The sequence below is a fragment of the Sus scrofa genome, chromosome 17 (assembly GCF_054392235.1).
Source record: "Sus scrofa isolate SSC_HxYL_T2T_F1_AM1 chromosome 17, Sscrofa_HxYL_maternal_Yorkshire_Landrace_v2.0, whole genome shotgun sequence".
NCBI classification, from domain to species: domain Eukaryota; kingdom Metazoa; phylum Chordata; class Mammalia; order Artiodactyla; family Suidae; genus Sus; species Sus scrofa.
Window position 1 is genome coordinate 70,688,106 of NC_139399.1, and position 14,860 is coordinate 70,702,965.

At 58.5% G+C, this 14,860-nt stretch overlaps 1 protein-coding gene across 24 annotated transcripts in view; it reads left to right on the top strand.

Moving 5' to 3' along the window:
• The first annotated feature begins 1,174 nt into the window (after positions 1 to 1,174).
• MYT1 (myelin transcription factor 1) overlaps positions 1,175 to 14,860 on the top strand; it is a 63,295-nt gene continuing 49,609 nt past the window's right edge. For 12 of the 24 annotated variants that reach the window (XR_014832952.1, XR_014832955.1, XR_014832953.1 and 9 more), the window contains exon 1: positions 4,836 to 5,282. Coding sequence is in view for 2 of the 24 variants with exons in the window: in XM_085004627.1 (XP_084860753.1) it covers positions 1,381 to 1,405 (25 nt within the window). In the remaining 22 variants the exon portion in view is untranslated. Of the gene's footprint in view, positions 1,406 to 4,835; positions 5,770 to 5,978; positions 6,220 to 14,860 lie in introns of those variants that run through there. The other 12 variants (XR_014832958.1, XM_021077793.2, XM_085004634.1 and 9 more) reach the window with 7 other exon arrangements.

Genomic DNA, 14,860 nt, shown 5'->3' on the forward strand with positions numbered 1-14,860 from the left:
CCCTCGCCTGTCCCCATCTGCCCTGATTCACCTGACCCCCCCATCCCCCATCTGCCCCTGCCCTCCCTCTCCCCCCAACACTCCCCTCCCCTCCCCCACCCAGCCCTGATCTACCTCTGATCAGCCTCTGGTCCCCCTGACCCCCCATCTACCCCTGATCCCTCTTGATTCCCCACCCCCCACCTGCCCCTGCCCTCCCTCTCCCCCCAGCACCCTCGCCCTCCTCAGGCTTCATGTAAGGGTAGGTCTGTGAGCACAGGACCTGGCAGTTCCTTTTCTTGACCCCACCACCCCAGGGGCTGGATTTGAGGCCTTCTACTCTAGAGGAATGTTGGAGGGGGGCCCTTGTGTCTCACCTGCCCCTTTCCATCTCCCAGGGTGTCGTTCTCAGATCCTTTCAAGGCCTGAGAAAGCCCCTCCCAGCCCTGTCTCCTAGGCCTCCCCCAGCACCAGCAAATGTAGGATTCTTGATTGGGGCTTTAGCTATTGCAGGCTATGCAGGCTTCACCTGACAGGGGCAGACACCTGCACATAGGCAGGTGAGTACCCACGCTGAGGATGGGGTGGGCACCTTGCAGGAGGTGACGCCTCAGTTGCCCCAAGGGTGAGTGGACACTTCTCTAGCAGCAGGGGAAGCTGGGAGGGTCCAGCTAGGTCTGACGATGGCAGGGCTAATTGCCCCAAAGGCCCCAGTGGGCAGCAAAGGGTCACGGACATGGGGTGGGGTCATCCCAGAAAGGCCCCTCCCTCCCACCCCAGCAGGTCCCCTCCTAAACCTCCCTCCCAGAGGGAGGGGGTCCTTTCTTCACCACCCCCAGCCCCTGCCCCCAAATCTTCACACCCGAGTGGTGGAGGTTCCATGGCTCAGGGGCCACAAGGGCCTGGCCCCTTGGAGTGCAAGGTGTGTGCTGGGGGGGGCGGCAAGGCTTTCCACACCTCATCCCACCCCATCATCGTGGCTGGTCTTTGACGAGGTTTCTGGCCTCACTGGGTCTGGGGTGAAGCAGGGAGAGAGGGAAAGTGGGGGGAAGAAGAGGGGCGGGGAGCGGGAAGGAGGAAAGTGGGAGGGGGAGGGGAGGGGAAGTGGCTTCGGGAAGGGCCCCTCCCCTCCCTCACTTCATCCGTCAGAGCCAAGGGGCAGTGTCTTTGCTTCCCCCACCTGCAGGCGGGGCTCATTGTCAGGGCCTGGGGCCCCTTTGTGTGGGGAAGGGAGCTGCGTTGGCAGGGCGTCAATTTGTGATTATCTGCGCCTGGCGCGGATTGGCTGGATGAGAAGTGCCTTCTCCAGGGCCCTGGGGCACAGAAGTTTGTGCAGCAACTTTTTGCGGCATGAAGTGACCGTGGGGCGAGCTTCGGAGTGGAGGTGCCCGCCCAGCCAGGATGACGCTCTGCGGGACCTTCCTGGGTGCGTACCTTCCCCCCTCCCCAACCCGGCACCCCTCCCCTGGCCTGTTCACAGGTTTCTGCCAAGACGCCAAAGCAACTAATTAGCTGTGTGTCCCCATCAGCTCTCAGTGCTCTTTTCTGGGCAGCCAAGGAGGTGACAGACACACGCTCCCTCCCGAGCAAGGCCAGGGCCCTCGGAAAGTGGCCTGCCACTCTGCCCTGGCAGCTGATGGAGGGGCAGCCCTGTCTGTGGGCGGCCTCTGGAGGGGGGAGGGCAGCCAGTGGGGCTTGCCCGCCTGGGGCTCACTGTAGTAAAAGGCTTTGCTGGTGTTTCCATCACATGCGCAGTTCCTCGGTGTGGGTGAGAAACTTGGGCACGGTGGAATACTCTCGCAAGCCCATGTGTGTTTGTGCGTGTAAGTGCTCACAGAGAGTCAAAGGGTTGGCGCGTTTGATGTCTCAGCATGACACAGCCCCACAATATGGCCAGAGAGTGTGCGCGAGTCCGCCCAGGGTGCTGGTGAGAGTGGCTCTCGGTTTTGTTTGCTCCATCTGCCAGAGCCTGCCTGGGGCAGCGCCCCCCCTCGCCCTCAGCTGTTCGTATACAATATTAATGCTGACCATCGCGGCTCCACACACAACGGCCCTAATTGTCGTCTGCAGCTTTAAGGCGGGCGCCCATCTGCAGGGAAGCTTTCAGAAGGAAACAAGAAAACCCTCACCCCCAGCTGGTCACCGGAGAAGGTGGTGCCAATTACAGATGCAGAAAGTTTAGACCAAAATTACTTGAAAGAGTTTTTATGAGGCAAATGAACTGACACTTGGAATGTCTGTGTGCAGATTTGCACAAGTAATTACACTTTATTTGAAATGATCTTACCAGCTAAGCCATCATTGAGCCGGCCTCCCCAGCTCCCACAAAACGCTTTCTTAGCAAGCGCTGCAAGTTTGCTTTTGCAAATCTCCCCATTTTCTCCTGTGTGGCATTGGAGGACCCTCCAATCAGACAGAGGTTGTTTCCCTCGGGGTCTCCCAAACTTAAAAGTCAGGGATAACTTCACCACAGACCTTTTAGGAAACAAAGCTTGAAGGAATGATTGGCCTCATGCTTAGTTATGGAAAGAAAATATTTTATAATTTAAAAAAATCCTGACAGTTTCCCCCGTGTAAGAACATTTTTGGCGACACCTTGCTGCTATCACCTAGAGGCAGGACTGCAAGCCTTGGTTTGGAATTGCCTTTCCGCGGGCTCCGCGATCGTCGCCCGGGGCCTGTCCGGATTGGGGACTTCCGTGCGCCGAGAACAAAGGGGCCGGCGGGCGAAGGAGCGCTGTCCAACGTGCTGATCGGATCCAGGCGCGTCTGGACCCCACACTCCGGCCAAACGTAAACTTTGCCGGCTAGGCCCCTTCGCGAGCTCCTCCTTTGTTCTCTTGACTGAGTGGGAGAAGGATTTGAACCTTTAGTCATCAAACCCGTCTTCTGAAACGGCTCTTGCAGCTGGACCCTCCCGGTGGGGCTCCTCCTCAGGTTCTGGGAACAGGCACTGGTTGAAAGATCTGAGCTCCCCTGGATGCTCCCTGAGCAGCCTCAGGTGGAGTCTGGAGGCCCCCTGCCCTGACCACCGGGCGGCAGCCTTGGGGGAAGCCTGGTTATTCACAGGAGGGGTGAGATCAGCAGGCGCCTGAGGGTTTGGGCAGTGCAGTGTGTTACCTGAAAAGCCGCCACGTCGTCTCAGGTCTTTCGGTCGCTCGCACCGACCTCTCCTTGTCGCTACCTCTCTTCCCGTTGTTTCCCGAGCTGGCCTGTTCCGTGTCTGAGCCGAACACTTTCATGAGACACAGGGCATTGTTGGGGAGCACGGCTGATTCAGCACCGGCCTCCCTGCGATTCTATCTCCGTCGTGGAACAATGGCGCGCAGGGCTGTCTGAGCCTGCAGCCTGCCGATAAGAGTTTAATAGAATTTCTGAATGCCAAAGGTTCGGGATGCAAAACATCCCGGCACTCACAGCATGTCCAGAGGAGGCAGAAAGTGGCTTTTCAGGAGGGCTCTTAGCCAAGCGAGTCCTTCTGTCTAATGGACGTGAGCTCAGGAGAGAGTAAAAGCAAGCTGCTCTCATCTGGCTGATTAATATTTCACCCTCCGTTTGACCAGTGAGGGCCTGCCTTTATTTCCTTTTGCTCAACCTGGAAGATCACTTTGAGTACAAGTGGTCCTCATGTGTTGAGAGTGACGCATTTTGGGATGAAGCTCCCTGGGTTTACCCGAGATGAGGGCAGCTCTGCAAGTCGAAGGCGATGGCTTGTGGAAGAGCCTAAGCTGACCTTCAAAAACGCTTTCGGAGAGAAAGCCAAGGCCTCACCTCTGGCTCACGCTTGCTTTTGGTGGCCTGAGCCCTTCCGTGCTCTTTCACTCGGGCGTGGTGTTCCCGCATAACTTAGAAGGAGTGATACGCACCGCCTGCTGCAATCTCTGCACCGAACTTCTGGGCCGGAGTCCCACTGGCCCTCTCGCTGGCCGGTGGCCGTCCATGCTGCACAGGTGTCTGCACCTCAGCTTGTGTCCTGTTTCACAGCGCAGTTTCCAACAACCTGATTGTGGTAGGGCACAATCATCGGCCAGCTTTATCTGCAAGAAAAGGGAATTTGGATGACAAGCAAGAATACCCTGGCTCCTGGGTATTCTTACTGAGAAAACGCCTCCGTTTATCCCTGAATCAAAGCATCACAAATGGACACTGTAGAAAGCAGACAGTGGCCTTGCTCACAGGGCGGCTGGGCACCTCCGCTGTGTGCGTTATGGGTTCCCCTCCTCATTTCCACTGGCTCACTCCTGGCAGACAGTTTGAAAAAGACTCAGAAAACCCGAGAGCTGGGGTGGTGTGCCTCCCTCTGGCTGCAGTGGAGCTCGTGGTTTCAGGGTTAGGGTACTTGTGGCTGCGGGGGCGCTCAAGCCTTCTGTGAGAAGGTTTTATTCTTTTAAGTCTCGAAACAAAAAGGGAGTGTGTGATAAAAGCAAAGGATCTTTTCCTGATCTACTCCGTGTGTGTGTGACTATTTTTTGGTCTGTGGCCAGAGGTAACTTTTAGGCACTTAAAAAAAATACACATATCCATTTAAGTCACTGATACTTGAATATGCAGATGAGGCAATATGTAACCCCCCTGGCTCATCTGAGTAATAAATTCTGCAGTCCGTTCTTTATGATGGTAGGTCATATTCCTAACCACCAATAAATATTGTAAAGTACTTTTCCTGCAGCCGTGCTAACCCAGGGCATCTGTCATTCCGCTCGCTGCTATTAGGAATTATTGGACTGAACCACTGGTGGAGAAAGCAGAGGGGGGTGAGCTTGGTGGTGGTGACGCTTCCTGCCCTTTTGTGTGTTTGGCACTAAAAAAACCCAAATCGTGCTGCGTATTAATTATGAATCAGTGTGGGCAAACGCGGGCACTTCTGTTGGCTGAGGCTGGCAGCAGGGGCCAGGGGCTCGGCCGGCCAGGGCACCTCTTGCTCCCCGTTAGCAGATCCATCTTTCTGATGCTATACTGTAAATTTATTTCACCTCAGAGAGTAAACAGATATATTGGAGCCCCAAGGGTTCATGGGTAGCGTATTTACAAAGAAGCCTCTCCGCCAGCCCGTGCCACCGCTGCTAATGAGAGCGGTCATTAAGTAAATGAGACGTCGCCTTTAGCTGGCTTAGGAGTTCGCACACTAAAGGGAGAAGATATTTAATTGAAACCCCGCACACAGGCTTCCCCACATGTGACCGCTGGAAGGGAGGCAGCTGCCTTGCCTCTCCTCCCCCGTCCACCCGCACCCCCCATGTAAATTTCATGATTGCTTTCCGTGATGTCATTTTGAAAGAGGACAGACAATAGCTGTGGGAAAGGTAAGTCCACGTTACGTTCTTTCGCTGACAAAGGCAGACGCCCGGCGCTTGGCTTCTCCCCTTGGCCGGGGGCAGGGAGCGGGTGCGCGAGCGAGTTAATTTCCAAGATGAAGGCTTTCTTTGCTGGAAAAGCAGGTTTGGGGGTGGCTCTTTAAAGCCGCTCCGAGGACCGAGGCTTTCTTCTCCTCCGGGGCTCTCCGTGGCCGCTCTCCTGCGCTGGCTCTGCCCCTCCCTGGCTGCGCCCGTGCCTGGCCTCCTCCGAGTCTAGCGGGCACACTGTGCGGCCGACAGAAAAGACACGGGGGACCTTGTGTCAAGACGGAAACTTTATGTGCGTTTCTGGAAGAGGAGCACGGATCTTCTGCAGCGGGGCCCCGGCAGCTGCGTGCGGGGAGAAGGCTGGCTTCTTAGGCAGGAGACCTCTCTGGAGCAGAACGCGGCCGGGACCTGTGTGCGACCCCCACCCGGGACGGAGGAGAGATGCCATGTGAGCGTCTGTCTTTGCGTGTCATTCTAACGGGTGTTTCTAACTTAAGGAACAACATCTGGGTGCGTGTGTCTGTGGGATAGACGCGCTGAACTAAACACCGCTGTTCGCCTCGGCTCCCTTCTCGCCGCGTGATCGGGTCACGAGTGTCGTTGTTTATGGCGTTAGTGTAACTGGGTTTTCAGATGTAAAACTAGACATCGGGGCTGGCAGAGAAATCGCGTGAGCAGCCGACGCTGCGAGGCCGTTGCTGCAGGGTGGTGTGCTCTGGGCCGTGGACTTTGTCCTTTGGATTCACTTTCTTCTTTGTGAATCAGGAAGATAAACAAGCTGGCGGCAGCTCCTGGGTGTCAGTGCAGTGGGTCCTCGTCCCCGGAGTTGCTCTTTCTGAGCCACCGAGGGCGTCTCTGCTCTCAGCATCACCTTTGCATCCGTGGACGCCATTGGCTGGTAAAGTTGGGCTGTAATTTCTGAAACAAAACCTCTGAGAGGTGGGTCTGTTAGTGGGCTGTGGGCTCGGTCTTGGGCCATCAGACTGTGCCACCATAATGGCGATAATGACAGCGATTATCGTCATTATCCTTTGGGGAGACGGAGGTGAGGAATTTTGCCCCCGTGGTGAAAAAGAAAAGAAAATTGGAGAGGCCTGAGGATATTTCTGTGGCTGGTGGCGAGTGAACAAAAGGCAGGAGAGTGTTGGGGCAAAGCGGGAGGAGGTGAGCCTCGGCCTTGGTGAGAGGATGTGTTTGGACTCTGCCTCCCTGGACACTGGCACAGGCTGCCCGGCCCTTGTTTGGCCCACGGAGGCTGGGCGGGCACTGGGGTGAGGTCCAGGTTCCTTCTACCAGGGCTCCCCTCCCTTTGGTCCCTGGCTGTGTCTCACCTCCTTCCATATGGCCCCCAATTAATGGTAAACAAAGGATGGGAGTGCAGGAGGCTGGCACCCACAGGCCTGGACCCGGAGCTGGTCGTCGTGTGGAGGAGGCCGGCTTAGGGCTCACAGGGTAATTTGTTTGCACAGAGAGGGAAGCAGCTCCATAAACCCTTCTGTCCCGTGGAGCTGGAGACCAAAGCCCCTGCAAGGTGCTCCCACCTCCTGGGCACTTGGGTGGCTTTGGATCTCACGGGGTGTCCGCTGATGCCAGGGGCTGAGCAGGGGCCTCAGGGAGCCCGACACGGGGGCCTTCAATCCTGGCACCCCCTGGGCTCTGACCCCTTCGGACTTTGGGCCCAGAAACAGGCCTGGGAACTCACCCAGGACGGGGGGGCTGCTTCCGTCCCAAGTGTGACCCTGAGGGTCTCTGTGACCCTCAGGCATTTCCCACAGGTCTGGAGGCAGCCCCTGTATTTGGAGCCAATGCTCCATTCCCTCTTGGAAGATCCTGGTGAAGGCAGTGGTCCCCCATTGCCCTGCATGGTCCTGATGCCCTAGGGAGAAGGACCTGCCCCGAGCTGACCCCACATGGCAGGCAGAACCTTTGGGGCTGCAAAGTTGCTCTGTCCCTGGGGTCACAGCCGCTTGTACTGGAAAGCCCTGCCAGGGCCCAGAGGCGCCGGGGAGAGGCTAGCAGAGAGTGTGCTGGCATGGTGTGCTCTTGGACATGCAGACCCACCCCAGGCAGCTGGCCTTGGCTGGAGTGGGCGCTCTCCCTGGTGCTGCCTGGAGTCAGGGCCCCTCTTCTCTGGGCCCCACTGTCCTCCTCTGTCCTGGGGTCACCGAATGTGCCCGTGAGGACGTGGGTGACTCTGTGTGATGGGGCTGGTGCGTTTGGGGTGGGTGCAGAGGGGTCTGCGCCAAGTCTGGGAGCTGGGTCGGGGGAGCCTGGGGTGTGCATGAGGCCCACCTCCCCGTGGGTGGTGCCTGGGCCATGGCTGCGCGGTGTGGAACGCTGCTTTACGGGGCCGGCCCTGGGCAGAGACAGCAGGACCAGGGTCTGCAGACCGACAGTGTGTGAGAAGTGCCTCTGGGGCTTGGGCAGCTGCCCTGATGGTGGTGGGCGGGCTCGTGGGGGCCGAGCTCCTCGGGGTGCAAGAGGCACTTCCGCGGCGGTGAAGAGAGTGTGGCTCAGCCCCCTGCCTGGGCTGGGGAGGGGGCCGGGAGCAAGCAGAACAACCTTGGTCAGCATTGAGCCCGAGTGGCTGTGGGGGGGGCAGGGCCGGTGGGGGGGGGCTGTCAGGTGGGCGGGGCTGCCTGGTCACCTGACCCTCGGGCACGCAGGGCACTGGGTGACAGGCAGCTTGCATGTTGGAGAAAGAAGCACCGCCGCCTGTCCCACACCCCTTTTGTTGGCTTTAATCCTGTGGGAAGCTGGGCTGGAGGACCTGGGACCCTCCCTTTGCTCCCCGGCTCCTGGGCCACCCTACGGAGCTCACTCGTGGATAAACCAGAAGTTGCTTGTCTGCAGATGTGATTTTCACAGAAATTTTGCGGTGTGAGTTGACAGGAAAACCGTCTTTGGGAGCCGACGTCATCAAGGGATTAGTGGGCCCGAAAATTGCTGCGTCTCAGAAGGGACGAGGGCAGCTGCGGCCGTGCTGCCCGGCGGGCCTCCGGCTCCCTCCAGACCCCGGGCCCGTCTGGGGCAGGGGCCCCTCGGCATCCCGGATGGAAGCCGCCCGCCCGGCCGCCACAGATAGTCGCGTGTCCCCAAGTGTTGCTTTAAAGACCCTCAGAACAGAATGAGAGACGTTTCCCACCCAACTTAAAGTGCTTTTTTCTTGGCCTTGCATTGAGTTTGCTTGAGAGAGAAGTGAGGCGTGGGGGCCGGTGGAAGGCACAGCTGGCAGGGCCTTAGGAGCCTGTCCCTGGCCACGGCGGCCACGTGCAGGGAGCTCCTGCCAGGGGAGCCTTCACCCTCCTGCCCTTTTCATTTTTGAATTTACACTCTAAGAAAGGCAGTGTTATTTTAATCAGACGCTGTGGAAGTGATCTGAGGACGCTTTGATCTGCCTGCCTGGCCGTGGCTTCATCTGCCAGTAGGCTGGGTCCTGGCCTCCGCTGCCCGAGCCTGGCAGCTCTGCATCCACTCAGGAAACTGGAGGGGCCACCTGGAGTTGTGTAGACACGTCGCTCTGTGAGGTTTCTTCAGGACTGTGGTCTGGGTGCCGGGTCTACGTGGAGGCTGCGCCTGGAACAAGCCCGAAGGGCTGCGTGGGGTGGGGAGGGGGGGGTCGGTGCGGGCTTGTGTGTCCGTCTGGACGCCGGGAGGGAGTGGGGACGCGCCATATGGCCTGAGCTGCCGGCAGAGGAGCCCGGCTCCCACCTCCGCCTCACGCCTGGCTTCACACCTTGATCCCGTCCGGCGTCGGGCTCCGAGGAAGCCATCTGGGCCCCCTTCTCTTCCCGATCTCGTTGCCTCAAAGCTCCACGTTAAAGCGGCTGCATGAGCGAGGGGTCCCTGGGGCTCCAGGCTGGACAGGCTGCCCTCCCCGCGGCCACAGTCTGGCCGCAGCCTCCCCACCTCTCTGGGCCCAGAGTCCGGACCCCGGGCCGACCTGCCCCAGCCCACGAGAGAGGAGGCTGCTCTTCCTTCCACAGGCAGAGCTTCGTGCCTCCCCAGGTCCCTGTTTCCTGAGAGTTCACACCGAGCTCTCACCTATGGGGTTTGGATTCTGAAAACAAAGCGGCTCAGCCAGTGGTCCTGGCGGCAGCAGGGAGGGAGCTGCCGAGAGATGTTTCAGACTCAGCTTCCCCTGGACACAAACAAGGTGCTTGGGGACAGGAGCTGCCCTGGGCACCCAGATGGCTTGGTCACCAGGCTGCTAACTCAGCAGTAAATGGGCTCCTCACCCACCTGTTTGCCCATGGAATGGGGCAGCTTCTCACACATCCCACCAAAGTTTTGTTCAAGCAGAAACAGGGTCTCGAGATGGGGAGGCTGGCCACATCGAGAGCTGTGTTGATGCTGGGCCACCATCCCACAAAATTCTAAAATGCAACCAGAATTGAGGGTAAACGGACACACTTGACAGCATGGTTTCAGCCAGAGCCTGGGGCTGTGCCGACCAGTTAAATTCCTGCTGATGTGCCCTGCAGGTGGACGCTGTTGCGGCCCATTTCACAGACAAGGCATTGAGGCTGGGCAGGAGGGTGCAGCCTGGCTTCGGAATGCTTCCAGGAGAGGCTGGGATCACGCCCCCGCAGCCCCGCCCTGGACAGCCCAGAGGTCATCCTCAGGCCACGCTCGCTGCCTCTGGGTGTCTCCTTCCTCCAGGACCCTTCCTTGGTCTGTTTCCAGCCTGACTCTAAGGCCAGCCCGGCCTCCCCAGGGCCCCTGGCACCCTTGCCATCTCCTTTACCTCCTGTTTCTCACGCAAGGCCGTGCCCGGGCGGAGGCTGCGCCGGGTCCCTCAGGGGACCCCCCAGGCATCATGGTCCCACCCTTACATGTCTCCTCACTGAAACATCCTTGTTACCTTGTTGCATCAGTCAGATGGGTGTCCCCACTTGCCTCGGAGGCGGGTCTGCAGACCCTCAGGTCAGGGCTGCCTCGTGGGCAGTGCCCCAGGGTTCGGTTCTGTTCCAGATCCTGGGGCTGTCCGGGTGCCCTTGTAGACACGGGCATTGAGTGGTCAGCACTGGCTGGACAGCCAGGGAAGGTTCTGATTCGGGATGGGAAGTTTTCAGTTCCGAGTTTTCCCTCCACGATCTGCCTCCGGTGAGTTTAGACCCTGGGGACCAGGGAGAGAGACTCTCGCCTGAGGGGCGGTTTCTGTGGTCAGATTGTGTTCTGGTGCCTCCCTTCTGTGTATCGCCTTTTATTGAATGAAGCCCACGCCCCCAATCCTAGCTCCTTCTGGGGGTCTCATTTGGCGCCACAGCAGGTTAGCTGTGAGGCCCCTGCCCCAAAGCACGTGCGAGAGCTGTGAGCTGCCTGCTTTCCCCATTCTGCGGTGCTGATGCTTCCAGAAATGGCCCTGGAGCCACGGGGAAACCTGTGGAGACCCTGAAGTCCATGCATCAGCCCAAAGGCAGAGGAAAGGCTGGTTTGAGTTGGTGTTTGAGTTGCATCGACCAAAACTTTTAGCCTCTTCGCAAGCTTCTGGCCCTGTCGTCTAAGTTCAGAACCTGTGTCGAGTGTGGGGTTCCCTTCGTGCCCCAGGTCTGGGCTCTGGTGCTCGGCCCGCAGCCTGCCCCCTGGCGTCAGGGGACCCCAGATGGGTTCTGAGGTGAGCCAGCCTCACCCTGCTGTGATGCGGCTCTGGAGAGCATCTGACAGCTTCTGGAGCACGCATGTCAGTGTGGGGGGTGGGAGGGCTGTGGCAGCCAGAACCCGGAGGGGCGTCCCACACGCTCCTGTGGCGGCCGCCTTATTGCCCAGAGCCACTCGGGGGTCAGCTGCCTTTGGTCTGTGTGCTCTGTGTTCTGTCCAGGTCTGCCCTGTGCTGGCTCTTGGGCCGTGCGGGCCCGTCCAGAGGCAAGATTAGCACGCACAGCCCCCAGTATGTCTAACTTCAAAGGCTGCAGAGTGGGCTGCGCCCTGGCAGCAAGGGAGGCTGTCGGGCGGGTGTCTCTGCCGGTGCACCCCCCACCCTCGCCCCTGCAAATCAGTTGCCATGGGGGGCGCGCTCAGCCCTGGGGCTGGGACTCCATCTGCCGCGTGGGGCTCAGTCCTCGCCCCCCAGCAGGACCACTTCCATTCCCCACTGCGGGACTGGGTGGGGGTGGGGGGCGGAGAGTTGGCTTGGAGGCCCAGAGCTGCCGTCTGGTCCCTGTCCTTGTGAACAGGACGAGAGCAAGGGCAGGGGCAGACCTAAAGGAGCTTCTGGCAGATTAGTCTTATTCTGTTTAGTCAAGAGAGAGCCTGTTCTAGTCGAGTTAACCTCTGGAGCCTCAGAAAAGTGTGGCTTCGAGGAGGAAGGGAACATCTGTCCTCTCCCTGGGCTGCACTGTTCCGATGGAGGAGTTTCTGGGACCCCCGGCATGGGAAATTCCGGGACCCAGCACTGCAGGTGGGCACAGGCGGTGAGGTGCCGCCTCCCGCGGCCTGTGTCCTGTGGTCCGCTGGGTCAGTTGGGTGGGTCAGGGCAGCGGGAGGGAGGCCCTGCCCCAAGGCCGTGTCCCTTTCCTGGTCTCCTGCTCCTGGTCTTTCCTGCTGTCCTGGGGGCTTGAAGGAGAGCAGAGGGCTCCTCTGGCTCCCCCTGGGGGGTGAGGATGTGCCAGGATGGAGGCGGAAGTTGGGGTCACGAGCCTTGACCCCTAGCGTTGAAACGCACCTGGCTGGGAATGCGCTCCATGAGATCCTGTCTGCCCGAGATCTGGCACCTGCCTGGGCGCTGGGGGCCTGGCTCCTCAGTACCCTGCCTGGGCCCGCCTGGGGTGCGCTAACCCCCTCGTTCTCTTGAGGGCCCTCACCCCCTGCAGGCTCCCTGACAGGCTGCCTGGGGAGACGGTCCTGTGATTTGGTTTGGAAAGTCATCATTACGGCCCTGCAGTTTAGCTGTTTTTACAGCGTTGGTAAGGTTAAAAGAAATAATAATAATAATATAAGGCAGACTCAGCCACAGTAGCAGCCTGCAACATGCTATTTGCATTTTTAAGGAAACACTTCTTTGAGACGGCCCGGGTGAAAGGTCACTATTTGCATATAAATGGAAAAGAAAGTGTGCGAGGCTGGAAGTCGCAGCTGTATTATTTCCTCAGCAGTGAGCTGCTGTTGGAGCGATTAGGGGACGTGGCTTGCGTTTGGCTTTTATTGAATAGAGAAAGCACCAGCCCGGCTGATGTAGAAGCAAAATAATGAGAAATGTGCGAAGCATGGAACGGCCCCCCCCCCGCCCCCACCCCTTCTCTCATTTTCACCTAAACTCAGCAAAAGCAGGTCTGTCTTTGCTCCACTCAGCAAGTCTTCATTTGACGTCTCCCTGCATCCAGCTTAGAAAAGAAGAGGAGGGAGCACAACTTGCCCCCATTTCCCATCGGCCCTGTTTGCGTTTCCTGCCAAAGCCTGGGCCGGTGGGTGGGACGCCAGCGCTGGCTGAGACCCTCGGACCTGGTCAGAAACAGGGGTCAGCCCCGAAGAGGCGCCAGGGTAGGGGTGGTGGGGGTGCGGGAGGCCATGCAGGTCTAGGCGACGGCGTCTAAGGTGCTGCCTGTCCTGCAGCTCTGGCCTGGGGCTGTCAGGCTCCTGGGAGCTCACCCACCTGGCTGTCCCCGCCGCACCCGGCTGTCCTGGGGGAGCCAGCCTTGACCCGGACATTGTAACCTCCTTACCTTCCAGGAACAGTCCTGGGACTTGGGAAGGTGGCCTGAGGCCCGCGCCCGCCCCGCCCCACCCCCCAGGCCTCCGATTCCACCTCCTCCCAGAGGCCTCCGCCTGTTGTTGAAATTGCCCCCCCCCACACCATGCTGTTTTTAAAAAATTGTACATATATACACATTTTATATAATTTATATACATTTCATATAATTTATATCTACACACACACGTATTTTACCACACCTGCTGCATGTGGAACTTCCCGGGTCAGGGATTGAACCCATGTCACGGCGGTGACAACACTGGATTCTTAACCCGCTACGCCATAAGAAAACTCCTAAAATATTTTTTAAAATAACCTAAAAAAAAAAAAGGAGTTCCTGTCGTGGCTCAGTGGTAACGAAACCAACTAGTATCCATGAGGATGCGGGTTCTATCCCTGGCCTAGCTCAGTGGGTTAAGGATCCTGCGTGGCTGTGGCTGTGGTGCAGGCCGGCAGCTGTAGCTCTGATTGGACCCCTGGCCTGGGAACCTCCTTATGTTGCAGGTGCGGCCCTAAAAAAACAAAAACAACAACAACCAAAAAAAAAAAAAAAAAAAAAACCAAAAGAAAGAAAGAAAGAACCTCAAACTCCCAGAAAATTTTCAAATACGGGACAAATGGCTTTTCTGGAACTACTTGAGAGCGCGTTTACCGGGTCTGAGTCCATCGTCCAGAGGGGATTGCAGCACAAAAGACGGTCTCAGGAACCGGGTAGAGGCCGCTGTCTCAGGTGGGCTCCGGACGCCCCCTGCGCTGCCTTGGTCTTGGTCAGGCGTGTCCTCCCCCAGGACGGTGCTGGATGTGCCTGGTCCTTCGGGCTGGAGATGGGCTGTTTGGGGACCCCCAGTGTGAGCCGGGTTGGGCGTTGCCGTCCCAGCGTCTCTTGCTGCAATGACACCTTCCCCTTTGAATTAATACGTATTTTGGGGGGAAGGCGTTTCAAAACTCGGGAAGTATCTCATTCCTCATCAAACTACCAATATCCTCATTTTGTCGCTCTCTGAGTAGACTCACGCTGCATTTTGTCGGATGCCGTAATCCTAACTGAGGCTCAGATTGTCCCTGCTGCCAGAGGAGCCCCCGGACACTGGCTGCTGTGCTCTTCTTCTTCTTCTTTTGTTTTTTCACCTGTTCTTAGGGTCACACCCTTGGCACATTGAGGTTTCTGGGCTAGGCGTTGAACTGGAGCTACAGCTGCTGGCCTACGCCACAGCCACAGCCACAGCCAGGCCAGATCCCAGCTGCATCCTCGACCTACACCACAGCTCACGGCAACGCCGGGTCCTTAACCCACTGAGCAAGGCCAGGGATTGAACCCATGTCCTCATGGATCCCAGTTTGGTTCGTAACCGCTGAGCCACAACGGGAACTCCCCATTTCTCCACCCTCCATGTATGTTGGAAGCACACGTTCACACTGACACTTCCGTCCCCCCAAGATGCATTTTAGATTTCTCCCTTTCCACACGTGTAACGTGTTCCTCCAACAGGGAGAAACCCGGTTTCCTTAACCCACTTACTGGCCGGGCACCAACCGCGGGCCGGGCGCTTCCTCCCTTCCCGCAGGTGCTGACACCCACTCTCGGCCGGACGCCCCCACACTCCGCGCCAGGCCGGGCCAGGCCGTCCTGGCGTCTGGCCCAGTCTTCCTGGGACTGTGGGTTCATGGGACGTGAGGCAGGTGGACCCAGCAGGACCCAGGGCCTCAGAACGGGATTCCTGCCCCCTCGCGGCCACAGCACCTGCGCAGCCCCGAGCAGCATCTTTGTTTGTTTTCCGGCCGGGCCGGCCCAGGTCCCAAGGTTGTTTCTCACACGAGGTTTGTTTTCCTTGCAGGTGATCTTCCCGGA